Here is a 27,992-nt window from a genome sequence, read left to right as displayed (position 1 = left end):
CTCACATTTTTGTCTGTTCTCTTCAAATTTGCATAAAGGTCAAAATTCTTCAGTGGAAGGAGATCATGCATGGGAGCTCAGAACGTGCAACAGACATGGTTGGGTTAAAGTGGAATACTGGAAAGATGAAGCATTCCTTCCCCAAATCTTACAAACTGGTCCTAAGGGAGTGTCTGATGATCAACCCGGACACCACTGATTTAACTGAACGCTGCTCATCGCACAGCTGTAAAGTGGTCCCTAAGTGCCTGACGGTTGGTAAACAAGGTGAGAGAGTCTCAGTCTCTAACATGCCGTCTCTGAAAATATTCAGGATATATATCGGGGAGAAAGCAGAGAGGGTTAAGGAGTCAGGCTTTGCAGGAGGAAAGCCAAAACCTGGTAGATATGAGCAAGAGGTATATGTGTGGTATGGGTATTGGAGTCTATTGGTGAATTTGGAGGCATTTGTTGTGGGACACCAAATGCACCCAAAGGTATAAAAGAAAATATTGGTGAGAAATCTCTACCCAGTCTAACTACTCTCCATTCATTCATTCATTCATTCATTCATTCAGCAGTTCCAGACCACCTGCTATGTGTTGGTTTGCACCCATGATGCTTCTTCAGAGCTAACTGCTCCCCATGTCTACAGGATAAAGTAGCCTTGCAGGTTCCTTCAAGTGGAACATAGCCCTGGAGCAGAACAGAGAGTGACATAAAACAATGCAAAGGTCCCACAGCAAGGTGCTCCAACAACTCAGCTCTAGCTCAGCTGTATTCTGCTTAGGGATACTAACTCTTATATCTGCCCGGAGGTGGCGACTAGATTTCTGTTAAGCCAATCATTGTACTTCTCTCGAGAAAGGCTGAGCTCTGCAACCTAGCCTGAGTCTCGGCTTCCTTCCAGTGGCTCCAATTCTTTGTGCTTCATGAGTGAGGTGCGAGAAAGAGATGGAACACTTTTCAAGGGTCAAATGGAGTAACAGTCCTTTTTAGTTCAGCCAGCCATGGGTCAGGATTATCCAAACTAAGACAGTTGCCTCAGTAGGAATGTGTGTGTGTTTGTGTATGTGTGTGTGTGAAACTCAAGAGCAGGAAAGGGGGACACAGGCTGGGCAATTATTGATGCTGACAGACTAAAGTAGAAGCCAAGGAGAGAATAAAAAGAGGCCAGCTCCAGGGTCCATCACAGTAGGGAGCCCTGAGAGTCAGACAGAGGCTTGAGAACTTGGGGCTGGAGACTGAGAAAGTTAGGGAAGACAGATACAGAGAGGTGAGGTGGAGGTCGACAACCTGTGCATAGCCTAACTCTCTCTTTTGTGTGTTCCCTTGAGGGAAGTAAAAAATGACAGTGTAACTCACTTATTGCCAAGGAGAGCGGATCAATGGAGAACAGCACTGAGTACACTAAACAAATGAAAGAGTCCAGCGACATGCTCCAGTCTACTGAGGACGGAGCTGCCAGCCTTGCTGCACAGCTGGTTCAGCTACAACACTGGTTTGTCTGGGAATTGTATCCTGGATACAACTCAGGCACAGGGCAGGCTGCTATGACTGGTTTGCTGTGAGGAGTTCCTGGAGAATGAAGGCTAAGTGAACTCCTAATGGGTGATGATTACAGAGAATTACTTAGACATTAAGTAAACCAGAGAGCACAGTGCTTACCTGAGGATTGGGAGACTCTCTTGTTATTCCTCTTGGCGTCACCGAACTCTGTCATGTTTTCTCTCTATGCATCTCTCACCTTCCTACCTTACTTCTATGTTTTCTCTCTCTCTCTCTCTCTCTCTCTCTCTCTCTCTCTCTCTCTCTCTCTCCCTCTCTCCCTCCCTCTCTCTCTCTCTCTCTCTCTCTCTCTCTCTCTGCTACTGAACATACTTAGTAACTCTCTTTTTCTTCCTTTACTATATTTATATTGATTCTTCTTAATGTAAGAGTCAGGTGTCAATCCCTTGTCAGCAGTAGTCTGCCCTATAATTTCTAGCATTTGAACTCAACTATCCTACTATCATGTTCTCCCAAGGATCATGATAGAGTGAGCATACAGGCTTGGTATTCTGGAACTGGAGACAGAGAGGAAGCAGAGACACAGAAGGGTGTAGTAGACATCTTACTTCATACAGTAAGGGGTTCCTGAAAAGATTCATTATGAATTCCTTGTGCAACTAAATACAAATAGAGAGGAAAAACTTAAAGCAGATGACCTGAATGAATTGTTTCTATTTCTTTGAGCGAAGTCAGTTTGGTTCAATACAATTCCTTCCTCTTGCATATATCTTTCTATTTTTCCCCCCTCAGGATTTATGATCTTTGGCAGCAAATTAAAATCCATGGCACTGTATCATCTTTGCTAGATTACACTGCAAAGTACTACCTATTCTGGTCCTCAAACCCCAGTGCCATTTGCCCTGGTTTTAAAAGATTCTCAGCTGTAGAATAACTATGGGGGCAAGCGGAGACACAGCAGGTTGGTCAGATTGGGGGTCTTCAAGCCAAATGGAGGATAGAAGGCCTAGGCATGGGCAGCTCTCAGTGTTCTCTGGAGATGGGAAGGGCTGGGATGACTTCTGAACACAAGACATTCTGCTGGTGAAGGAGAAGGGGAGGTGCCCCCTGCTCACACAAGTAGGGAAGTTGGCACCGCCGAAAATAGAAGCCAGGGTTGGCCTCAAGCTGAATGAGATGCAGGAAGACCTTCCTATTAACTTTGGAATAAGGGCATTTTGGGGGTGATCAAAATGCTGACAATGTGAAATGACAACGTAATGAATACACTTGGTAGACAGGATGGGGAAAGAAGAAGGGAGAGAAGGTGTCCTTGCCTTCTCATATCCTGGAGAAGCTGGGTCATAGACATTGCTTAAAGCAAGCAGACAAGCAACCAGGGCTAAACATGTTTACAATATGACTACATCTTCAGACACCCTAAAACCGGGCAAAAGGAAGAAGAGACAAGAGGAAGGCTTGAGGTTGCAGAGGAGAAACGCACCTATGTCACTTTCTCATTAAAAGCTTTTTTAAAGATTTATTTTTATTATTCATGACCTGTATATGTATGTGTCTGTGTGAGGGGCACGTGCATGTGTGAGTATATGTGTGAGTGCATGTGTGAGTGTATGTGTGAGTGTATGTGCCAGCAGTGTCCAGAAGAGGGTGCTGGATCCCAGAAGGTGCATATTATAGGCAGTTGTGAACTGCCTGGTATATGTGCTGAGAACCAGACGTGGTCCTATGCAAGAACACTATATGTTTTAAACCACTGAGCCATCTCTCCCATCCAGGGAAAAGTATATGTTTTCACTATGAAGAGTTCAGCTTGGCATACACTGGATATGTTGTCTTATTGCTGCCTGCCACCCTTAATGTAAATCTCTGCAGTCCCTCATGTTGGTGCTGACAGGAGGTCAGGCCCATTCCTCCTCATCTTTCCTCTAATGCTGAGAAGGTGTAACCTGAGTCCTTATATTACTAGCATTCTGGATCAATAGGTCTATCCATTTCTGAGCTTTTAAGTGTGTGTATTTTATTTCATATTCTATTATAGCAGATGAAGAAATGCTTTAAAAGGCTTATGCATTAATTTCCTAAGGCTGTCACAACAAATTACTACAGGCCGATAGCTAAACTAGTAAACATTTGTGCTCAGCACAAGAGGCCAGAAGTTCAATCTCTTACGCTGAAATGAAGGAATTGGCAGGGACACAGCTCTGAGGGTCTCCATAGGAATTAGTTCTTTGCCTCCTCCAGCTTTGGGTGCAGGGGACTGTCAGCAGCCCTTGACTTATTAACACATCACTCCAAACCCTGTTTCTGACTTTCTCCTGTCTGTGTCTCAACTTTGCCTGCCTCTCAGGACATTTGTACTGATATCTGGGACCCGCGTAAGTAATCCAGATAATCTCATCTCAGCCCCTTTAATTTTCTCACATCTGTAAGAACCTTTTCTTTTACTGTAACTGGCACACATTCCAGGGGCTCACAACTGGTCTCTTTGGGCAGCCATTATTCAGCTTTCTACAAACCCGGCTGTGGGATCAGGTCATGAGGATTTTACCAAGAGAAATAGCCTCGATACCCACTGGGTGGATCAGCAGCACTCTGTTCCAGGCACAATTTAAGCATAAGGATATCTATATTTGGACAGAGGAAACATAAGTCTGAAAATAATCCTTGAATTACTTACTCTGTGATCATTCTGTAAGAAGAGGGGGGCTCAAGTCTCAGTGTTCTTTAGACCTATAAAATTTGGTTCATCAGCAATATGTAGTTTTTGTTCGTATCGTGGAGCTGTTCTGACAACCAAGTATAACACTGTATGGGTAGTCTATGAAGTATTAGAGAGTGACAAGCCTATAAATAATGGTTGAATTTAGGCACAAAGATGGTGAGCTTCTTAGGAACCACATTCAATCTTTTAACTATCAAGTGGCTTTAGCAAGCCTCCAGAGTAACAATGTTAGTACAGTTTCTGCTAATTCGGACTGCACAGAAAACTGATTCAAGGGCCCCAAAGAACCTGGACCCTCACTATTTCCCCAGGAATTTGAATTATTGGCACTGTTATTATTTTTGGTTGAAGCTCTTCTATAGCCTGTGTTGTTAGCAATTTTGTGAATGAGCTATAGGGATAAAATAGAACCATACTTTGCTTAGACAGATGTAGGATACGGCTACAGGAGATCCCTGTTTGAGAGACACGGGTGTATGCCTTGCTGACCTGGAAGAGCAAATGCCTTCTGAAGTTGCTATGCAGAACTCATAGACATGGCTAGACATGACTCTCTGGGAAAGTAGTGATCTTACCTGGTGGAGATGAGGTTACTGGTAAGGCCCACCAAGCAGCAGGTGAGAAGAGAGACAGCTAATGAACAGATAAAGCTTTCTGATCTTCTAGAATCTGCTCACCTGCCCACACCCCACCCCAGGAAGCTCTTGCTATCCTCCATTATGTGGAAGTGATATAAGTTCAGTTGGCTAGCAGGCACTGCAATGAAAGCCAAGTATGTATGCTGACACAGCATACAGAGCCAAGGTGTTTCTAGGATTCTTATTTGGGAAACTTCTATACTAACTGCTATGCCAATTCTTTCCTGTCAAATCCAAGGGAAAGAATTCTATCGCCCAAGGACATAGCCATAGAAATGCATGTTTTTTTTTTTTTTCCTAATGAATACTACATTCTTTTTATTGGAATGCTTTCAGGTCAAAGAAGTGTGGGGCACAGACGAAGCACAGCCATAGGTGGGAGGGTTGGCCCTGGCCCACGTGTTTTTCATTGAATTCTGTATGCAGCTATAGGGCCATGACTGCTGCTGTTATGAATTGAATTACACACCCCAATTGTTATAAATTGAATTGCATCTTCCCAAAAGGCTTATTGAAGTTCTAACCTCAGCCCTTATTTGGAAATAAAGTCTTTGCAGATGTAATGAAGTTAAGATGAGATTAGAGAGGGCCCACGACAGTGTGACTGCTGTCCTTATAAAAAAGAGAAAATCACCGTGTGGATACAGATGCACAGAGGAGGAAGAGCCTTGGTGGGTGCTGAGGCTGGGGTCAGGCTGCTGGAAGCCAGAGGCTGCCTGAAGTACTGTAAGGTAGAAGAGGCCAGGAAGGACCATTTCCAAGATGCCCAAACTCCAGAGTTTGCCAACACCTCAATTTTTGGAATCTGGACTCCAGAACCATGAAAGAGTACTCGCCTGTTATTTTAAAAACACCTAATTTGTAGTAATTTGGTATGAAGCACCCTGGGAAATTAATAGAATTATTCTACTAATCTTTTTCTTACAAGTGAGGAAAATGAAGGAGAGAAGACAGGACTTGCTGAAACTCACAAGTAATGCAGGGGGCACTCAGAACGGTGTCTCAGCTCTTCCGGACTCTGTACCACTGTAATGCTGCCCCTAAGAGAATATATTAAGAATGAGACTAAGATCCTAAGAGAGACTACTGATGAGTTTCATAAAAGTTCTATACTGTCCTTAGAGTGATTATGTCACATGGATTCCAGAGACCTTCCCTGGAGGTGTACTTTCTCCTCAGTATTTACTCCACTAGGTTATTGGAGCTTGCAATGTCACATACACATTGAAATGACATCACACAGCCTACTGTGAGGTTTCTAGACTCATCTATGTTATAGGCTTAATGACAGATGGCCAACCTCATCTGGACCAGCTTACTTGATGATGGTACATCATAAAGTAGAACATGGAACTCTAGAGGCAAGCACTTTCTCCATGCAACTGTGTCTGTGGGCCCTTATTTAACTTTTCTCAATCTGTCTTCTTTATATAAAAGAAATAATGGCATCTACTTTCCATATTTATTTATTTATTTTCCTTGGAGTGCCACTCTGCAGGTTCCACTCTTTCATGAGTATAAAAGCACTTAACTATCCATGATGTATTGTAGGTGCTGAATACATGCTCACCTCCTTTTCCTTCACGCAAGGCTCCTAGCTATAGAACCAAACGTATGTCCCTAGATTTTAGCTTTACCCCCTCCTCATCTCTTAAACACTAGTTGAATGACTGGCAGCAAAGCAGAAAGGTACAATCTTTAGAAGCACTGATCAAGGCAGGGAGTTGGATGCTTTTGGATGCCAGAAGAAAGAAGAGGACATTCCTATGTTGTCCGTAGCCTCATGAGCAAATGGGCAGTGCATGCACTCACAGTGTCAGTAGCTACTCTGAAGCTCTGAACAGGGCTGACACATGTTCTACTGGAATCCGTTGAATGACAGAGACATTATGTATCTGTTATAGATGGGTCAGCTGAGCTTGAATCTCGGATGGAGTACACTTAAGAGACCAGATCTCTCTGTGCATGTTGAACTATTCTTACAGACTTATAGATTTCAGGGTTGTTTTTTTTTTTTTTTTTTTTGAAGACTTTTTTTGTTTTCTAAATGTGCTTCAGCTTCCAACATCTCGGAAAATTAGGGTTATAAAACCACTGATTCACTACATTTTTGCTAAAGCTAAAATAGCTCCTAAACACAGGCCTAACGCAGACAGCCCAGTCAGCTGGGCAGAAGCAGAAATGAGATAAAGACCAGTTACCATCCAACCCATGGAACTCAGCTAAGAGAAGTAGCTCTAAAATTCCTTGGAGGAAAGATTAAAACACACCAGACAGAAAAATTTAAGACACAGTTTGTGTTTGTATTGTTTGTTTGTTGTTTGTTTGTTTGAGACAGAGTCTCACTCTGCTGCCCTGGCTGGTTTAGAACTCATAACGTAGAGCAGGATGGCCTCAAACCCACAGAGATCCATTTGCACCTGCCTCTGAAATGCTGGGATCAAAGGCACATGTCACCACGTTCAGCTGAAAGAAGACAGATTCTTAAAGACCAACTTAACCAGGATGAACTTGAGCTAGATTCTTGACTCTCTTCCAAGCTCTTGGTCAACCAAGCACTGTTATATTCCACTCTTGATTTACCTCAGCTTTGACTGGTATTTTAGCTAGTTATTGATATACAAGCCATATTTCATTATTATATAAATTTAGTCATACAATACCTGTTGGAGGGGAACTTCTGCCCACACTATGCAGTTATGAGAGAATACATATGGAATACGTTTGCACATACTTTGTATATGCATTGACTGTAATTGTTGAAGGCTGGCATGGTTTAATACTGCTCATCGAATTTCAAGTCTTTCCAGGGACTTAATTTTATGGGACAATGATCAAAAAGAGAAATTATATTGGAAATAGCATATCACAAGAAGGAAGAAAAAAATCAAGAGTTCCTTAAAGTTTGAGAAACTTGCTACTAACTTTCTTTCATGTGGCTTTTAATTATTTTATTTTCAAAATGACTTAATTCAATTGTACATCATGTGACTATATGGTATACGTATGTGGTGTAGAATAATCAAATCTGGTAGTTAAAAATTCCATCACATGAAAACATTTTGATTAGAGCATAATATTTACACATGTCTAAAAAGTGTGGCCCGATGCATATATATTATTATGCATACATATACATACACTGTATATATCCAGAGGCATCAGGGTAATCATCACTTTCACCTCCTTGCCATTATTCAAAGGTCGCATATAAGGACCAAGTCCTTGTGTTCTACAGAACAATACAGGAGAGCGCAATTTGAAAAAAAAAAAAAACCCTAGTATACATTTTATGTATAATCAAAAGAGAGAAACTCAAATGCTTCAAAACCAGTACTGATTTTGCCATCATAAATGAGGCTGGTGACTCATATTTATAGCTACATTCTCATTAAGAGCAGAAAGTTAAAGTCACAGCTGATGAAGTGGTTTTACAACAAGGGTCTTTATGGGGGTTGAGGGTTAGGGAAAGGAGCCAGTGTTTCTTAAATGCTTTCTAATTGTTCGGCACCGTGATTAGCATTTTTCCTCCCTATAATCTTTTCAGCTGCTGCAAGTTAATCAACATCATAATGACTTTTAAAAGTCTTTGGCTTCTACCAAAATATGCATATTTATCAGACACCTTCCGGGAGAAGGAGTATGCACTTTGCTCCTTTCATTCAGCAAACAAAAACAAACACCTGGACCCACATGCGCTCCGCTGGCTCGGCACAGTTCAGTACCACGGACAGCGCCAGAAGGGCAAGGGGGATGGACGGTTTGTGCAGGCGGCGCCACCAAATCTTCCAGGACTCCTGTGCAATTTTCCGCGTACTTTCTCACCCCCACCCCCTGAACTACTTTCACAACAACCTAAGCCGGAAAACACGTTCGTATAAAACAGGAAAGCTCTGGGGGCTCGCTTACCGTCCGACAAGTCAATCAGCCCGAGGTAGTGCAATAGTTTCAGAGAAGAACACAGGACCACCACTATTCCTAAGGTCTGGAGCCCTTCCGACTCGCCCTGTGTCAACATCTCCGTTCCCGGGTAGGCAAGCAGGACGCGGCAGGCATTTAAAGCTGGAAAAAATCGCACTTCTTTGCCGACAGGGTTATTTCCACCAGCCTAGCTTCCTCTCACTTTCTCCCTCCCTTCTGTCTACTCCTCCCTCCACCTTTCTCCTCCTACCTTGCAATTGCTATGTTTCATGGCAATCTTTGCTTTTATTTCCCCATTTCCTAAGGTAATTTCTCCAAAGGTTTAACTAGCCTCTTAACATCTGCTAGCCGAGAGATATAATAATTGGCAACATCTTACTGCATATTCTCTGAAGGATTCAGGGAGTTGTGTGCCAGTGTATACCATTTTACAGACAAAAGACATTGATTGCTTCAGATGCCAAAACCAGAGATTAAAAATGAAAGTTCTTTCCCTCTCCTCTTAACAATTTGTTTTTACCTTCCTAGTGGAAAAATCAGACAAGCTGGCACAGGAATACAGGTGATTCTAGCATTGACATTATGAAGTGGTCCTGGAAATGTTCGCCAAAAAAGTTATCAGAACTGGGCACACTCACGTACATCTCTATCTTTTGGCAGTACCCTCCCTAATAGTATCAGGAGTTAAGTTGGTGCCCAGGCTGAGCATGTGATCCCAGGGCTGCCGCGAAAGAGCCAATCCCGGGGGGAAAAAAGTGCTGTTCTAAATGTTCAAGTTTCAGTCTGTTCTTACATAGAATGCCAGCAGCACGCTTGTTGGGGGAAAAAATTCAATGCACTGAAGGAGGAAGACTGGAGACTTAAAGCCACGGACACCTGGCCTCCTGCAGGATCCTGCACCTCCAGGGAGCCCAGTTTCCACTTCTGTGGATCAGTTGACCTCCATTGAGAGAACAGAGTGAGGACAGAGCTTCCTTTAAGTGATAAGTGAAGTCTGGTCTGGGCCACATCTCGTAGAAACTGTGTTGGCAACTGTGTGAGGATAAGCACTCTCTGGGATTGCCAGCAGGAATACAAATATTTAAATAAAACTGAAGACATCATTTTTTTTTTGTTCCCAGAGATTTCATTGTAGGGATGCATACCTATGTATACCAATATGGACAGACATATTCTTTGCTCACTTACTTATAGCAAAATAATAATAATAATAATAATAATAATAATAATAATAATAATAAAATTTAAATTTAAAAAAGGCTGAAAAATCTTCCATGTTTATCACTGAGGAGATGGTTACTCTATAGGCATCAGGAAAAAGAATACCATGTAGCCACTAAAACAATAGTGAGCATCTCTATATATTTGGGTGCAGGCTCTAAAAATACATTATTACATGGAAAAATAGTTCGTTTTAATAGCACCATCTTAATGTTGGAAAGAGATAGGCATCTCCTGTATAGACATATACAGAAAATATTTCTACATGGATATAATGATCATTGACAAATTTGGGTGCCTTGGAAGAGAATTAAGGGACTGGATTAGAGGGTGACCCCATTAATGAGGTTTTTCTCACATATCTGTTGAATGAATTTAAAATAATAGTAATAACTAAATGTGAACAAATTGTTCCTTTTTTTTCTTATTTTAAAAGGGGGGATAGTCTACATATCTCAGTTTTATGTGTCCTTGTTCAATCTCACTTGTGTCTGGACAATGGTATCCCGGAGTATTATTTAATTTTCTGTTGAGCTAACAGAATAAGCGGAGCGCTTTATAAATCAAAAGCTCACTCAGCTCACAGTTCTTGTTATTTGCATCTATTTGACTCTGGGGAGGGCACCGGAGCAGACAGCATTGCAATTGAAAGAGTGTGTGGAAAGAGGAAAATTCACATGGCAAAACCCGAGGCTAGAGACTGGACAGCCAGGATTGCTCTTAATGTAATAAGTTGTTCCAGAACCCTTTATGACCAGAGTTAACTCATTCTCTTCAGACAGCATTAATCCATTCAGAAGGTTAAGCCCCTGTGATGCAATTACTGCCTCTTAGACCCCAACTCTTAAAGGTTCTACTGCTTTCAAGCCTTCATTAGTTGAATTTCTAGGAGCAAAACCATGTTCAACTGCAGCTCCTGGAGTTAGCCTGTACCAGCTTATAAAGCTATCAAATTTTCAAAATTAAAAAGGTATCATGGTAGAAACATTTATACTCCAGAAGTAAGCAAATGTTATAAATGAACATTCTTTTATCTCCCCACTGCTCCTGGTTTACAAGACACCATGATGGCCTTCCAGATTCCATCTATCCAGAAGGAAACCTGGCCAATCTGCCTGTGCAGAGTCTTTTTTATTAAGCATGTTTTCTGCCCTCTGCAGGCTAGCATCTGTGACCCCAGCAGGACCAGGGAATCTAGGCACGTGAAATGACAATAGTTATGGGAAATCCTCAAATTTCTAGGAAGCCCTTTATTCTGGCACCTCTAGCCTGCACCTTGTCTGCACCTGTCCCTTCGTCTCCCTTTATTGTTTCCTCTCTAGAACTCTTGGCTCCCCTAAGACTGTGCTGTCCTGGATCCTCCTGCCCCTGCCTCCTTCACCGTTGCATGCATGCTTACTACTTCAGATAACAGCCTTGGTTCAGATGGCTCGCTCCATCTTAGCTCCTCTCTTGGGCATCTCCCCTCCCCCACCTCCACTCATTTCCTTACTTGATGTCACACACATTTCCACTCCCTGCTACCACTAGGTATTCTTGAGCATCTGTAAGATGCGGGCAACCAGATTTAATTGCTTGCCAAGAGTCCTCTGGAAATGAACAGTGCAAAGGGTACATAGTGGCTCCACTTTCCGCTCGACTGCCATCGTGTAAAGGCTAAAAAATGTCCAAGAATTAGGCAGAATTTCCCTCTGATTGTCTCATAACCCAACATTTTAGGAACATCAGAAACATCAAACTACTACTTCCAAGAAACTGCAGGATGTGAACAGCACTTTTCCTCATTTCCAGGAAGATCAGAGGGAAACTCAGGTCTCCTTGAGAGTGCCCTGGCCACTTCAGTCCAAGACTGCAGCACCCCAACACCCAGCTGATCAGAGCTGTGTCTGTGGTTTGGCATTTGTGAAAGTTTCATAATTTGAGAACTCTAGGAATACTTTCTCACAGCATAACCGCTGTACAGCGCTCCCCCTACCCGCAGCCCCCCTTTAAAATTCCATCTTTCACTTGATGAGAAAATTTTGCTCTCACTGGACCATTTGTGAAATTCATTTTGCAAATTGCCATTTCTTGTTTCCAGTGGATTATAAGGTAAATCTGTTTATGCTGGCCATCTAAGCATGCACAGAACTTGATGATTTTTCTAGTTAATTTGGCTCAAATTACTATTTTTGGTCAAGAATTTTCACCTTGGTGACCCTCAATCTTACTGACACTAACTGGCATTTGCCATAAGAAACAAAGACTTGACCCTGTGAGACTCCCTGGGTGACTATTGGTTGCTGGTACCGAATTTCTGTCTTTTGTTCTGACTCTGAATCATAAAAGGCTGGGGTCTGACATGGGTCTCACGCTCGCTCTCACAAGTGGGTGGGTCCTGCCATGCTTTGTGAGGTCTCTCAGGAATCCCGGAAATCAAGATGGTGAATTTCTGCCAAATAATCTATAGAGTTCCTGGGTTTGGATTTTAACGGTCAGCTTGTAGATGGGTGACCTTGGCGAAGTTGCTTTAATCTCTCATCTTCCTTATGGATCAGCCCTGTGGCTTGCATAGTTAGCTGCACGCTGTACCACTGAGCTATACCCACAATGGTCTTAATGTAACAACCAAACAAGGCAGTACCACAAAATGCTTAGTGTAACAACCCTGCTGCAGTGTAACATAGAGGAAGCCAGACTGGCTGAATTATGTCTCCTCCACCTCCATGTTGGTCCCAGAGCCTTCTAATCCCTGAAACAGAATTGAAAAGTCGCAGTTGTGATCTGGGGAATGGGGAATGGGGAATGGGGAATGGGGAATGGGGAATGGGGAATGGGGAATGGGGAATGGGGAATGGGGAATGGGGAATGGGGAATGGGGAATGGGGAATGGGGAATGGGGAATGGGGTATATTTTAGACTTCCTCTGAAACTTATCGGGTTGTTGAACTTCCGATCTTCAGCCGTAAGCCATAACTCCTCCTTCCAGGCAGATGTTCTCAGCTGAGAATAATTTGTTGTTGCTTAAACTCTGCCTGAGAGTCTGCCCCAAGCAGTCATGAAATCAAATTCTATTTTAGCTACTTACATCTGCACTCCCCCCACCCCCCGCCCCCGCCCAGCTAGCCTGCTGCTCTGTAATCTGAAGCTAATGCAGGGACCCTGTGGTTCAGTGACCCACAGGAGGAAGCCATCCATTTGGCTAACTGAAAACACATGCGATACACTAACTATAAGCTCTTGACTCAACAAGGCTTGCTGCTAGCATGTGGTTTCTCTGAGTGGTTCTCCTGCTCTTGGGCCACTGAGAGGAATTGTTCAGTTGACCCCCCCACCCTCCCCGATAAGTAAGATACTGTCTAAACTTCATTTGGATAAACTAATTTGGTAGGAGTCTCATTTTCTGGAATGTTCTGTTGCAGTTAGTATAAATGTAATGCCAATAATTGCACCTGGAGTTTTCTTTAGGAGGTATAAAAGAAATCAAAGAATCGCTCGGAGCAGCACCTCGGAGCTCCTGGTCCAGCCTGAAAGCAAATTATTTAACTGCAAAATGGTTATGGTTCAGAGAGAAAAATCATTATTATTCCCATCACTAGTCAAAATGAGAAAACTATTTCTGTGTTCTTGAGCCTACCTCTTTGCTTTGTGCCCTTTTGGGGGCACAGGCGGGGCTTGTTTAAATTAGTTTTCTAATGATGGTGGTAATTGTGTAATAATATAGTAATGATATCTCCCTTTCTTCCTACCTCCCTGTCTCCCTGTCTCCCTCCTCCCTTATTTCTTACCAATCTCTGTTGTTCCTGTCCTCCAAGTTCTGCACAGTGAATAGACCAAGAGAAAAGCCTTATATCCACCAGAAAGTTCATAATGTCTAGAAAGCCTCATTATATTTTTATTTGCAAATTACTGTTTAACTCTTTAAAACTCTTTGCATGTTTCCGCTTTTCAATAAATCCTAGTTGAGAACATATTGTGCATTGGCTCCTAATTAGCTTTTTAGTTAGGATACAACATGGTCTGTTTTTCAGCTAAGAAAGCAAGGGCAAGGGGCAGGGGCTACCTGTGCATGGCCTGCATGCAGCAGGCGCTATGCTCGACTCTATTCTGGTTTCCTCCTTTGTCTTAATTACTGCAGCAATTAGGGTGATTTTCACTGGTGTCAACTTAACTGTGCAGTGTTAGGCAGAGGCTGAAAGGTACACTTAGCTAGTAGCAGTTCCCTGTCAGAATCCTGTGTCTCTCTTGCTTTAGGCAGCTTTCCCTGAGTCTGTCTGGTCTGGCTTTCCACTCCCGTCCCCTCTCCCATTTCCTCCCCCACTCTCCCACAAACCCACCGCTACACCCATTCCCATTCCAACCCTTAGTAGCCAATTCTCAACCAGGATCTTATTTGGTAAGTGGCCCCATGGTGTCCAAGGAGAGGGACAGGTGACTACTGTAGAGAAACGTGCTGGTTTCTGCCCTTGAAGTTTAGAAAAACCCAGAGGGAATTCCATTGCAGGCATTTGAAGAAGTGAATTTGGAAGGACCCTGGGCCTTGTTTTCATGATCTCGTGTCCTTTGGAGTGGATGGTCAGGAACCAGTTCTCCAAACTTTTAGCTTGCAATGCACCTTCTACCTTTCCAGTCTCTTGAACATCTGCTTCTCCTTCCTTGGCTCCAGGCCCAGGAGCAAAGCTATGGGTTCTGGCTTAAACAGACCAGAGAGCAGAGCTCTGCTTCCACTAACAGTGAAAGGCTCTGAGTGCAAGCATCAGCGAGCACCCAGCGTCTGTGTGGATCACCGGTGGCCCTTCATGTTGGTGTGAGCAACATGTGATGGTGTTTAGATAGCCCTGGCTACTTTCCATACTTCCTCCTCTGCTTTCTCCAGAGGACTCTGGGCTCTGTCAGAATTTCAGCAGACATTCCAAGGCAACACACTCATTTGTAACCCTGCATAACAATCCGGCTAAACCTAATTAACTGTGCTCCTCTCCTCTGTCTCCTCTCTTCTCACTTTTCTTCCCTCTCTTTCATTTCTTTCTCCATAGGAAGAAATCGCCCAGGATGCTGCAGTTCCCAGGTGCACCCAGCAGCTCCACGGCATAACCAAGAACTCTCGCAAACATGTACAGAGGTGAGAGAACTTGCCTTCCAGAGATCACTGGGAGGACAACTAGTTCATAGATGTGTTTTCTGAGTCACTGGACGCCACCCATCATCCTCCAAAGCCATTTCCCTAATGGACACCTCAGCTAGAGAAACACATTCTGTATATCACAAACCCGAGGTTTCAAAGGAGCATAGAATGGCTCAGACAAGGATGGCCAGTGACAGGGCACTAATAATGCTTTGACAAAGACACAGATGCTACATCTCCCCAGAGAGGACTCAGCAAAGGAAGAGAAATCATGTCTTTCAGTTAGAGTCATTTGCTAGTTTCTATTGCTTGCTGGCAACCATGGCTTCTGGAATCTCCTAAGTGGACAAATTGTCAGCAGAGGGCTGCACAGCTTGATGACACAGGCTCTGAAGTCAGACGGAACGGCCAGCAGGCCCCAAGGACAATTATTTACAAGCTCTTGCCTTAGTATCTAGGTTCCACTTTCCTCATCTATAGGACAAAGTCCCTGATGAGCCACATTACAGTGTTGTGCTGCAGATAAAGTGACAGGTGACTGTAAGTATCAGGTGTTGCAGTCAACTTCCTCATGGAACATTGCCTGTCTGACAGTAATGATCCCTTCATCTCAAGGGTGTCCCATTGCCTCCCTAAGATCTAAGATTCCTAGTTCCATTATGACAATCTAGACCCCAGGGAGCAGGGCAGCCCACAGGAACTGCTAGCGGTTAGAGTTCGCCAAACACTTGGAACAACAAATTTCAGTGGTTGCAGAAGTATCCAGTCATGCAAAAAAAAATTAAAACAAATACTGCTACGATATCCCATCCCCAGAGACCTGCTGTACCAGACAAACCAGGATGACCATTAATCAGAACACCAACTGCAAGCATACCGTGACTCTATAGTCCACAGACAACTCATTGTCCCTCCAATTAGAAGTACCTTCCTCTAGGGTTATTGCTGTCCACCCATCCACCTTATAAGACATCCCAGTGAGACCTGAAGCATGGGCAAAAGGTCTCAGTGTGGAATGAGCAGAGTCCAAATGAACAATGCCTGCCTTCCTGCATCTCATTTTCAACAGAGTCCCCCGAGTTCTCCTCCATCCCCCTCCCTCCTGGGAAGACATTTGTCTTCAGAGGTTGGCAATGAGGCATTTACCAGTACACCCGTTCTGACATATTTTACATATGCTCTAAGAAGTGGAGGCTAAATTACGCTGGTGAGTTATTAAAAACAGCTCTCAACGCTATTATTATTTATTGCGTTTCCAATTCTCAGCAGCAGCTGATTACACTGCTTAATCTTGTACTTTTTAAAAAATTTCCCACCCTGAAATGAATTCTACCCGCAACGAATGAGCAAGGTCAGCCATACCGAGCCCCCTGAGGAAAAGACAACTTAGGTTCTGTGGAGAAGTGTCAGTCCACCTTGGTCTCCCCAGAACTGGAGTCCCCCACTTGAAACATGTACACTCTTCTTTACAGTGTCTCCAGAAGGGACCTCCTCAAATTCAAGGTCTCACGGCCAGGCCCTTCTGCCCAGTCTATGGCTACCATCTTTAGCTACTGCTGACAGTTCTTGGTGCAGGGCTCCTCCCTGCCCCCAGCCTCCCTTTCCAGCCCAGCCCCTCCTTCCCAGGCTGCTTTTCTTCCAGCACCCGTCCCTGCCTTCCAAGTTTCCAACATGGGGTCTTTCAGCTGAAGCCGTGAGTTGGCCTGAATTTTCTGGGCCAACATCTTTTCCTTTTAGGCTCAACTTAGGGCTTATGCTCTTTGTGAAGCCTCCCCAGTGAGGAGTCAGAGGCTTCCTACTGCTTCCAGGAAGCCCCATGCTTATGACCGTTGTAGAACATGACACACTGTGCTGTTGGTGAGTAGTCATATGTCTCTTGTCACATAGTCAGCTGCTTGAGAGCAAGATAGAGCAAAGGTGTTTAAGTTCCCAACATAAAGCCAAGCACAAAATAAGTGTTTCCAGGATGAAGAAGTCTAAGACTGAATGCAGTACAGTGAAGCAGGAAGAGCAAAGCTCTTTTTTAAAAAATGAATTTTATTTTAAAAATTTATCAGTGTGTGTGTGTGTGTGTGTGTGTATGTGTGTGTGTATGTGTATGTGCACATGTGTATAGTGTCTATGGAAGCCTGAAGAGGTCGTCCAATACCCTAGAAGTAAAATTGCTGGTATCTTTAAGCTGCCTTATGTGGGTACTGGAAACCAAACTTTAAAGTGCTTTTAACTGCCAAGCCATCTCTCTGGCCTACGAGCAAAGCTTTTGAATTTGGCATTAATCAATTACTAGCTAATTAACTAATTAATGAATCCATCCATGCAGTACTGAACATCTTTTATGAACCAGACTCTGTGTTAAGCATCATAAATACATGGTTTAATGCAAGTGGCCTAGTGGGGGAGACATCCATGACTCAAGTGATGGCACAGCTACGTGGTTATCAGCTGTGACAGTTCTGTGAAGGAAAGCTACTCAGAGCAGTGGCCACATAAACTGTGAGACAAACATGGGTTTTAAACAAAAGAATAACTCTCTCTCTCCCTCCCCCCACTGTGTGTGTGTGTGTGTGTGTGTGTGTGTGTGTGTGTGTGTTTAGAATGTCTATAAGAAGATGGAGAACAGACTGTAGGGAGACAGGGTATACAGAGATTGGATTGTATGCAACTACAGATTACCTCTAATGTCTCAGTGGCAAGGTTGAGTTAGTGACAAAAAGAACATGTAGAAGTGGGTAGCCTTCAGGGGTCATCAGGGAGATATCTGGGCTATGTGCCTGGGTCAGAGACGTGCTCTAAGATACCCACTCCCAGTGTGATGTGTGAAGGAAGGCTCAGCACATCCAGAAGCCAGTTGCATTCAGGAAGCCTCTGCTTCAGAGAGGGATTCAGAGAGGGAAGGTCCTGTGGGCAGTAGCTAAGCTCAGGCTGGCTCTGTAACAAATAGATGTTGCTTTAGAATATAGAGACAAAGAACCAACCTTGATCTGAAAACACTGCTTCTAACTTCTTGGCTTAGGGAACTGACACTTAAAACCGGTACATTCTGCCTCTAGCTTCTATATTTTGGAATATAGAAGTCAGGTGGGCTCTATAAGACTTGATTTACTACTTTGGGGAAAATGGGAACTTGGAAAGTCATCTGGTTTGTCTCCATCCATGAATCCATGAATCCATGAATCCATGAATCCATGAATCCATGAATCCATGAATCCATCCATCCATCCATCCATCCATCCATCCATCCATTCATCCATCCACACATCCATCCATCACATCCATCCATCCATGAATCCATCCATTCATGCATCCATCCATTCATCCATATATCCATCCATCCATCCATTTATGCATGCATCCATCCATTTATGCATGCATCCATCCATCTATCCATCCATCCATCTATCCATCCATCCACACATCTATCCATACATCACATTCATGCATGCATGCATGCATCCATCCATCCAGTTATCCATTCATGCATCCATCCACCTATCCATCCATCCACACATCCATCCATACATCACATTCATGCATGCATCCATAAATCCATCCATCCATCCATCCATCCATCCATCCATCCATCCATCCATCCAATCACTATTCAGAGAAAACAATACTGGAGGGTAACCTAGGACCAGTTTGTTGATCCCTGATGTAGTATGTATTTTGTCCTAGTCCACATCTGTCCATATGAGTCAGTGTCTGTCCACTGTGGTGAGGGTAGAATAATGCTCATATGCAGCTTCACAGTTCTGGTCCTTCAGTTGTTGGGTTGCTGAACTGGAGCCCTAGGCAAACCCTGCATTCTTTCCCCCTGATTTAATTGGCCCATTATTTTAAACTTTTGTAGATAAGGGAATAAAAAGTCAGTAGAATATTGTATTCATCACACTCAAATTAATATGCTTCATTACCACAAAGACAAGAAGCATAGTTGCAATATTTTCTCAAAACTTTTAATTGAATACAGCACACAGCAGGGTGGGGGGTGAGCAGACATGGAAACCACTGAGCTCAGATGCTGTTTTTCACTTTCTCAAAATGTGTGTGGTTTGTGATCCGCTCATCTCATTAGTGTTAATTATGAACTGAAATAAAATGGCATTTAACACTGTGCTGAGACTTTAATTAAAGCCAAACTTTCATGCCCAGGAGCTCTCTGAAGTCCAGGATAGTTATCCCAAAGTGGTACAACCTTCTGCTCTGCCAGAGGGATCTCTACACTTACGCTATCCCCTGCTACTGGAAAGATGCTCCATCCAGCCTTCATCTATCCATTGTCCCCCCATATCTAGCTATTCATTATCCATCCGTCATCTGTCACCCATCCATCCACCCATCCTTTTTTTTTTTTTAACAAATAAGCTTTAAATTAGTTCTGGGAGAAGGAAACCAATATTTGTTAAGTGTCACTACATACACCAGTTTAAATGCATTATATATAGTCTAATACAACATCAGAACATAGGAATATTCAAGTAGTGCTAGAGAGTGGTGGTGTATATATTATCTTTCTCAACACATACAGACAGTCTCATTTAATCCTCTGATGTGAGGGGCAATTGTTATTGTATCTACATTACAGGAAGTGAAACTAAGACTCAGAGAGATTAGACAACTTGCCTCAAATCGTATTGATTCCATGTTTACCTCTTTTACAGCACTGACTTGGGAAGAATCTTCTGGCTTACCTAAATCCATTCATTCAATAATCACAGATCACTAGGGCCAGCACTAAGGTCTGGAGAGAGCTTAATCTCCCTGATCATAGGTTCAGATGAGTGGGCTGGTCAATTGGGTGGTACAGCGGATGCTGAGAAAAGGAAGGAGGGTGCTTGTGGGGCTGTGACGCTGGGGCCACATGACACAGCTTGGGGACACAGGGAGAATGCTCCTAAGAGGGAGGACCAGTGAAATAATTTCAAGTCCAGCTACCCAGTCACAAGGGTGGTCATCAGGGCCCCTCTAGTTAGATTCCAGAAATCACTTGGACCCCCTGTCCACACAGCATGGCAAAGACAGCCCTTAGGTTGTCCACCACTGGATGTTAACGCTACATGTTTACAGTCCCTTCCTCCCCTTTGTAGGTTCCCAAGCCAAGCAGAAACATTGCACCAGGTTCCTCTTCTTCACTCCTCCAATCCACAGTCTTGCTATTAGAGGAAGTAGGGCTGGCCGACTAGATGCTCACATAACAAGGACTGACACAGGCAAGCCATCTGTTCTGTGCCAGACAGTAGAGTCATCACTTAGGCCCAAGACTCTTGGCTCCAATCTGATGCTGTTTCTTTCCCCTAGCCAGGGAACACTCCAGAGATTCCCACACAGAGGCCTACAGTTATCAAGTGCTTGCATCTTTGGGGTGTTAATATTATAATAAGAACAGCTTTTACTTGCCAGGCCCTCTTTCCCACCCTTCACCATCTTCCTTAATCTTTGGAGATCAGGAAAGTCAGGTCAACTATGGTTCATAAGGAAGTATGTCCACCTCTTCAGAGTCAGATGGACATTTTTGGCCTCTTGGCCTCTTGGGCCTTTGAAGGAGGAGTCCAAAAGAACCCAGAAAACCAAAAGGTCCAGAAAGATCCACACAACTCCTCTGCTTAAACCACAGCTACAGGCACAGAAGGCATCCCTGGGGATGCAGTTGGGTCTGGAAGAGATCAACATGGAAAGGACTTCTCAAGAACCAGTCCTGCGGGGCTGGAGAGATGGCTCATTGGTTAAGAGCACTTGTTGCTCTTGCAGAGGACCTGGGTTCAGTTTCCAGTACCACATGGCAGCTCATCACCATTGTAAATTCAGTTCCAGGGTATTCAATGCCCTCTTCTGGCCTCTGCAGGCACCAGGCATACATACTGTGCACTTACATACATTACATACATGTAGGCAAAACATTCATACACATAGAGGAAGAGGGTAGCAAGCATCTGGCAGAAGGACCTAGGGAAAATATCCCAAGTGCCAATGGTGGATTTCTCTACCCTTGTGTTATGAGGAATATTTGTTTTCATCTTTATTCCTCCAAATACTCACAAAAATTTTACACAGTAAAATGGATTAGTTTCTTACTTAATAAAGGAAGCAAAACAAATGACAATCCGTGGTGAAAACTAATGCAGGATTGGATTCCTGGGAGAAATAGCTGACTCCAGAGATTTGGCAGAAAATATCCAAGAGGGGCCCAGAGCATTGTGTGATGCAAGAAAGCTAGGAAGTTCCTACACACACACACACACACACACACACACACACACACACACTCGAATCCCTCAGTGGCAAAGTCACACAAAGGGACATAAGTGCAAACTGAAAGAGCTCCCTATAGCCTACAGTGAGATGATTCAAACAGAATAAGAAAACGAGTATTAGATCATCACCCAAAGTGTTGATTCAGACATTAATATAGACATTCATGAGCCCACAGCAACATAAGCAAGCTGTCCATCAGCTATTAGATAGACACCCTCAGTGAGATGGGTAATGAAGCCTCACTCCTTCCCTGTGCAGGAGTGACTTCCTCCCTGAGAGAGCTGCACTAATGGAGAGGAAGTGTGTTACCGGAACATACCACCTTACCAGTGGACCGAGGTTGTGGTCAGCAGTAATGGATCAATGTGCACCCTTCAAATAATGGGAAATGATGGTACTTGCTTCTGTGTTCTTCCTTCCAAAAGCTTAGATTAATCAAGATGGGGATTTCAGATGAAACCAGTGGGGACATTCTGCAAAACATCCACAGAATCCCGCCCTGGGTACACATACCAAGGGAATGAAGAAGCAGAGCAGAGAGCTCCCTGTGTGTGCATGCTTACTGCTTAATCACAATATGGGATCATTCTGGAGGCTCATCAGTGAGGGGAGGTGGGTAAAGAAGATGTAACACATATGCACACATGCACATGCACACACATATACACATGTGCACACACACACACCCCTCCACAGGTATACCATTCAGCCATAAAAAAATAACATTTGGGGTGGTAGTTATTCACACCTTTAATCTCAGCACTCAAGAAGCAAGAGCAGGCAGATCTTTGTGAATTTGGGCTAGCCTGGTTTATAGAGCAAGTTCCAGAACAGCCTGAGCTACACAGAGAAACCCTGTCTAGAGAATCTAAACAAAACAATCATTGGCATTTGTAGCAACATGGATGGAACTAGAGGATGTCATGTTATGTGAAATCAGTCAGACCTAGAAGAACAAGAATTATATGTCCTTGTCTGTATCTGTTTATGATGTCTGTATCTGTCTGTCTGTATTCAATATCTTTATCTGTCTGTGTATGATCTCTCTCTCTCTCCATATATATATATATATATATATATATATATATATATATATATACATACATATATGTGATATCTGAATATGTATGTGTATGATGTCTGTATCTGTCTATATATGATTCTGTAAATGTGGTTTATATCTGTATTTGATGTTTGTGTCTGTCTGTATTTGATGTTTGTATCTGTCTATGTATAAGGTCTGTATGTCTGTATATTATGTCTATATATGATGACTTATATGATGTTTGTATCTGTCTATGTATCTATGTATAATGTCTGTATGTCTGTGTATGATGTCTATATATGTCTGTGTATGATGCCTTATATAATGTTTGTATCTGTCTGTATATGATGTCTATATATGTCTGTGTATGATGTCTCTGTATCTGATGTCTGTAGATGTCTGTGTATGTCTGTATATGATGTCTATATTTATCTGTGTATGATGTCTGTCTAGCATATGTAGCTAAAACACTGAACCTGGTTGTGGGACAGAGGTGACAAGAGGTTGAGAAAGTGTCAGGGTGTTGAGGTCATTAGAGGGAGGGTAGATTTGATTTAACACTGCAGTGTATGCTGAACAGTGTGAATCCCATTATATATACATTGCTACATGTTTAAAAAAAAAACCCAGATTCATGGACACTTCAAAGAATGTACTTTGAGACAAGTAAACAACTGAAGCTGAATGTCTGCAGAATGCCTCCTTAAAATTGTCACGGTCAGACTGGAGAGATGGCTCAGCTGTTAGGAACACTGGCTGCTCTTCCAGGGGATCTGGGGTTAACTCTCAGTACCTAAATGGCAGCTCACAACCATCTGCAACCCTAGTTCCAGGGGATCTGATATTTTCTCGATTCTGTGGGTACCAGGCATAGGCATAGACACAGACACAGACACAGACACAGACACAGACACAGACACAGACACAGACACAGACACAGACACAGACACAGACACAGACACAGACACAGATACACATGTAGGTAAAACATCCTTACACATTAAAAAGAAAAAAAGAGAAAAAAAAGCCAGCATCATAAAAATGAAGTTAAGAGAAGAAATTCAACCAGAAATCTGAGGAGGCTTAACCACTGAGTGTGAGGTGGTGCCTGGGGACAGAGAAAGGACAGTAAGTGAATCCAAAGGCAATCTAAATTAAATATGAACGTCAGTTAATAATACCAATATAGCAATTAGTCCATTACTGTGTCAAAGCTAACCTAGGTAGGGCATGAGAACCTGCAGATTTCCTGTAAATAGAAAAATATTTTTATTTTGAGTCTTACAGGAAAAGCTGAGACACACTTCAAAGGCTAAGGATGGTCAGTCAAGCCTGCTCATCCTGTTCCTACTCGCCGTCCTGCCTCCCTGAGAAAAGTCCACATTTTTGCATAACTGGAAGGAGACAAGGTTATTGTGTCTAACTGGCTTTCCACAAGTCCCACTGGGGTCTCCTGGCAGTTAGATTCATTAACTTGGCATTTTCTAATGATTAACACTGATCAATAACCCACCGGGTCTGGCCCTTAAATCAATTGCCCATTAATGAGAATGAAAGCACCATTTTATTATCTGAGCCCAGGACCTTTCTCAGAAAGGGCTTCTGGGGTTTGGAACTTCCGTCCTCTTTGCTGCACAGGTTAATTAAAACACATGCTTGCTCTTGCTCTCTCTCACTCTCTCACACTACACACCGAGACCAGGAACAAAATTAACTGTAGGGAAAGATTTCTAGGAGAAACCAGAGGTTCCTTTTAGTAAGACTTTCAGTAGTCCACTAAACAAATGTCCACCAAAGTCTGTGTTAGGGCTTGGTCCTTAGAGTACCATTACTGAGAAGTAGAAGAACCTTTGAGAGGTGGGGTCTAATGGGAGGTTCTTAAGTCATTGAGATGTATCCTTGAAGTAATCTGTGGCTGCGGGACTCTTAGTCTTCCTTGTCGACTCCTGGTTTGAGTGTAAGTGATTTATTTATTCTGTCACACTCTCACTGTGATCCATGGCCCCAGTCAGAGGCCCCCCAGTACAGGGACCACTTAGTTTAGGATTGGGACACACAGACCTGTGAGTCCAAAGCCCCTTCTATCTTTGTAAGTGACTTGTCTCATATTTCATTGCAGCCATTCAGATATGATTCCTATAGTGAATGAGTTAAATAAACATTACTGAGGACCTACTATGTGTTCAATTCACTGCTAAAGTGACACTTCCTTAGAGAGATCCATGGACCATCTTGTGTAGGAGAATCACGCATTCCTGTGTTCTGGCCAATGCTTTTCTTTTCTTTATCAGTTGAGATGCTTACCAAAGGCTTCTGAATAAAGGAGTGTGAGGGGGTTGTTAGGTACTGGACTAGAGAAGTGAATGAGGCTTGACTGTAACCCTGAGGTCTTGGGAAGAGATGTAGACAAGATTGGAGGAGAGCTGAGAAAGGGCTCAGGAGGATGTGGAGACAAGGTGGGGAAGAGCAAGAGTGAATTAGCTCAGTGACCTGGGCAGGTGTGACGGTCACACGATGGGACCTGGAAGGATGGAAGGGAGAGGAGAAGAAGGTTGCCACAATGTCTTAAAAGACAGACTAGACAGGGTTTCTTAACTGGCTGGTTGTGCAGGAAGCTAGAATCAACATCAGGAGAACTCGTGTATACTTTGGATCTCAGTGCAGCAGTTGATTACAACTGGGGACACTTGGAAAAGAAACTGACTTAGAAGGTGACCCGAGGACATATGGCTGCCACATTGCCTAAGGAGGCAGTTCAGCATGACATGGCAGCTACAAAGTCCTTTCTGATCTTCTAATTCTGAGAATCTCCCCAATGTCTTGCCCTGTGCAGGAGAATGAGTAGAGATGGGCTAAGATCCCCACTGGCTGCCCAGGGTACAGGTGTGTGAGGTGATGGGCGGGGTGAGGCAGGAGGTGTCAGGCTAAGGCCTGATGGCAACATCATTCAACTTTATCCTTTCCCTTTGTTTGATGTGATGGCAGTCTGTCCATGTGACCCTGACAGCTCAATTTCCAATAAATCAAGGGGATGGTTTAGTAGTAAGTAGAAACTTATTACTACTGCTACCACTACTCCTACCACCATAATTTAGCTCAGGCAGGTCTTGAACTTCTTGTGATCGATCCTCTGGCCTTAGCCTCCTGAGTGCTGCTGGCATTACAGGTGTGAGCCACCACCACACCTAGCTTAAAGGCTGGAATTTTAAAACCAAACATTCCAGGGTTCTAATCTCACTCTGCTAGTGTCTATGTCTGGATTCACACCTCCTCCTGGAGAATATGGCTGGCAGTGCCCTGCTGGTATGGTTTATCAAGAGGCTCAGTCAGGACACGAGACAGGAGGATGTTCTGCATTTCATGGGGGTGCCTTTCCTTGGTACTTTCTCTTGCCTTGACCTTCCTGGTACCTGCAGTTGTGATGGGGCTTCAGGGGAGGGCGAGATTATTAGGACAAATACCAAGAAGAGGGAATAACACCGATGAAGACCCAAACTCTGAAGCTCAGGATGGTCTTTGCAACCCATGTTCTTGGTTTTCCAGTCCCTGAACCAGTCAACCTGTAAGGCATATATGTCTTAACCATAGATCCGGAGAACATGTGTGACAAGCTTTCCTTCTTTGAAGGCTGGTGAAGAGGTAGCCCAGACAGAGGAGAAGCAAGAGACAGGCATGCTGGACCTACTCTCTCAGGGGCTACAGTGGGGCTTATGTATGTGGCTTTGGGGAAACGAAATCCTCCCTTGGTCTTTGGAATTCAAGATGTGCATACCAAATACTCTCTCCTGTGTAGCTTGGTAGTGATAATGCTTCTGTCTCTCTCCTCTGCTCAGGGAGTTCTGTGGTAACAGAAGACAAAGCATGTTAAGAGAAGATGGTTTTATCATTTGTATTGGATGGAAGATGCCCCTGGCAGCTGGGGATCTTCAGCAAAGGGGTTAGAAGGGAGCAGAGAGAGAAGACAAGAAGACAAGCCAACAAAGGCCTTGTCATTAAGTATAGAGGGTAATTGGAGTGTAGTCCAATTCTGCCATTGATGTGGAGGGTCATACCTTCCCATGGGATTCTGCCTTGTCAAAGCCAGGGCATTGGTAAATTCTCTGAGGAACAAATCACAAATATCTCCGCACTGGTTGATATTATTCCAAGTATTCTAAAATTCCATGGAATGGAAGGCCAGTTAAGAAGTCAAGTCTAATTATTAAAAATAAACAGAAAGCGACTCTTCTAGCACATTGTGTCAGTGGCCTGAAATCTGACCCATGATCTACAATGTGACTGTGTTTGCTAAGTGCTGGCTATTGTCGTTTGATGGTAGATTTGTGTCTTCTCCTGACTAGCCTTCAGGTGGCAGTAAGAACCTCTGCTGGTTTCTGCAGCCATTCCCAGAGACAAGGGCTCTGCTGCTACTGTGCTTTGTCTTAGCAAGTTATGGTCTTTGTCATGTCATGCATGTTGAGAGGATACCCAGGAAGTGGAATGTTAAGAAGAGCTGAGCTTCTCGGGAATCAACCCATGGGTCCAGCATAGTATCTAGCATATTTTTAGGTTTTAGTTAAATAATAATAATAATAATAATAATAATAATAATAATAATAATAAACAACAATAATAATAATTTTTTGAGATAATGTCTTTCTGTGTAGTCCTGGCTGCCCTGAAACTCACTCAGTAGACCAGGCTGGCTTTCAACTCAGAGATCTGCCTGTCTCTGCCCCGCAAGTGCTAGCATTAAAGGCATGTGCCACCAACATTTGGCATTTTTCCTCTATTTTTAGGTTCTTAATTAAAGCATGGGGTGAATGGCTGTGAAGTACATATCTTCATGTTGAATTGCAAAGAGTTAAAATGTGGACTATGGAGCCAAGTGAGCAATACCTAGTGTGGCCGTTTGGCTCCGACTCCCGCTTATCTAAGAGCTCAGGGAAGTCTTCAATCAGGTTGGGGTGTGGAATGGAGGAAGGATTCAGATGGCGAGATGCCCACCTTCAACTGCACAATGATCCTAGTGCAACCACATGTCACACACAAGAGGCACATGTGGCTTACAGTGTGCTTCCTATCATGGGTGTCTCCCACACGTGTGACTCACGCCTTAGCTGATCTCCATTCCAGAGTGCTGGTTCTTTTCTTTCCTTCACCTCCCAGTTGCCATGAGAACCCTCCATTGATCCCAATTCTGAGATGAACAACAGGACTATGTATGTGGATCTCACTGGGTTTTTGTGCTAAGTGCAAATCCTGTAAGCATCACTGGCTGGCTGGATGTTGGCTCAGTGTCCAGGTCTCAAACTGAGCACATCCCTCTGTGGGTGGAGGGCAGGAGTATGAAGGCAGGGAGCTTCTGGGTGGGATGGAGGGCTGATCAAGAGCATAGAGATGCAGCTTGGCAAGGTTCTATGGACCACATGAGGAAGAAACAAGACCAGAACTATCCTCTCTGCCTTCTATCGCCCTTCCTTGGTTTCTCCTGTCTATAGACAGACATCAGACATGGGTCTGAAATCTGGGTATGTTCAGGACATACACACTAGGGCCAGGACATGAGGCAGACACTATCAACATGCTCCCCTTGCCTGAGGTCTTTAGCTGCCACCCAGC

The 27,992-nt window shown here is 43.6% G+C and overlaps 1 protein-coding gene across 4 annotated transcripts in view; it reads right to left on the bottom strand.

The window, feature by feature from the left end:
* The window catches only part of Kcnip1 (potassium voltage-gated channel interacting protein 1), a 376,538-nt gene that overhangs the window by 41,341 nt on the left and 307,205 nt on the right, over positions 1-27,992 (bottom strand). The window contains exon 1 of one of the 4 annotated variants that reach the window (XM_076937049.1): positions 8,758-8,895. The exons of the other annotated variants lie outside the window; for them this stretch is intronic. Within the exon in view, the coding sequence (XP_076793164.1) occupies positions 8,758-8,866 (109 nt within the window). The 5' untranslated portion in view covers positions 8,867-8,895. Of the gene's footprint in view, positions 1-8,757; positions 8,896-27,992 lie in introns of those variants that run through there. 4 annotated transcript variants of the gene reach the window in all.

The sequence above is a fragment of the Arvicanthis niloticus genome, chromosome 6, assembly GCF_011762505.2.
Source record: "Arvicanthis niloticus isolate mArvNil1 chromosome 6, mArvNil1.pat.X, whole genome shotgun sequence".
Classification (NCBI taxonomy): Eukaryota; Metazoa; Chordata; class Mammalia; order Rodentia; family Muridae; genus Arvicanthis; species Arvicanthis niloticus.
This window is presented reverse-complemented; position numbering and strand designations above follow the sequence as displayed.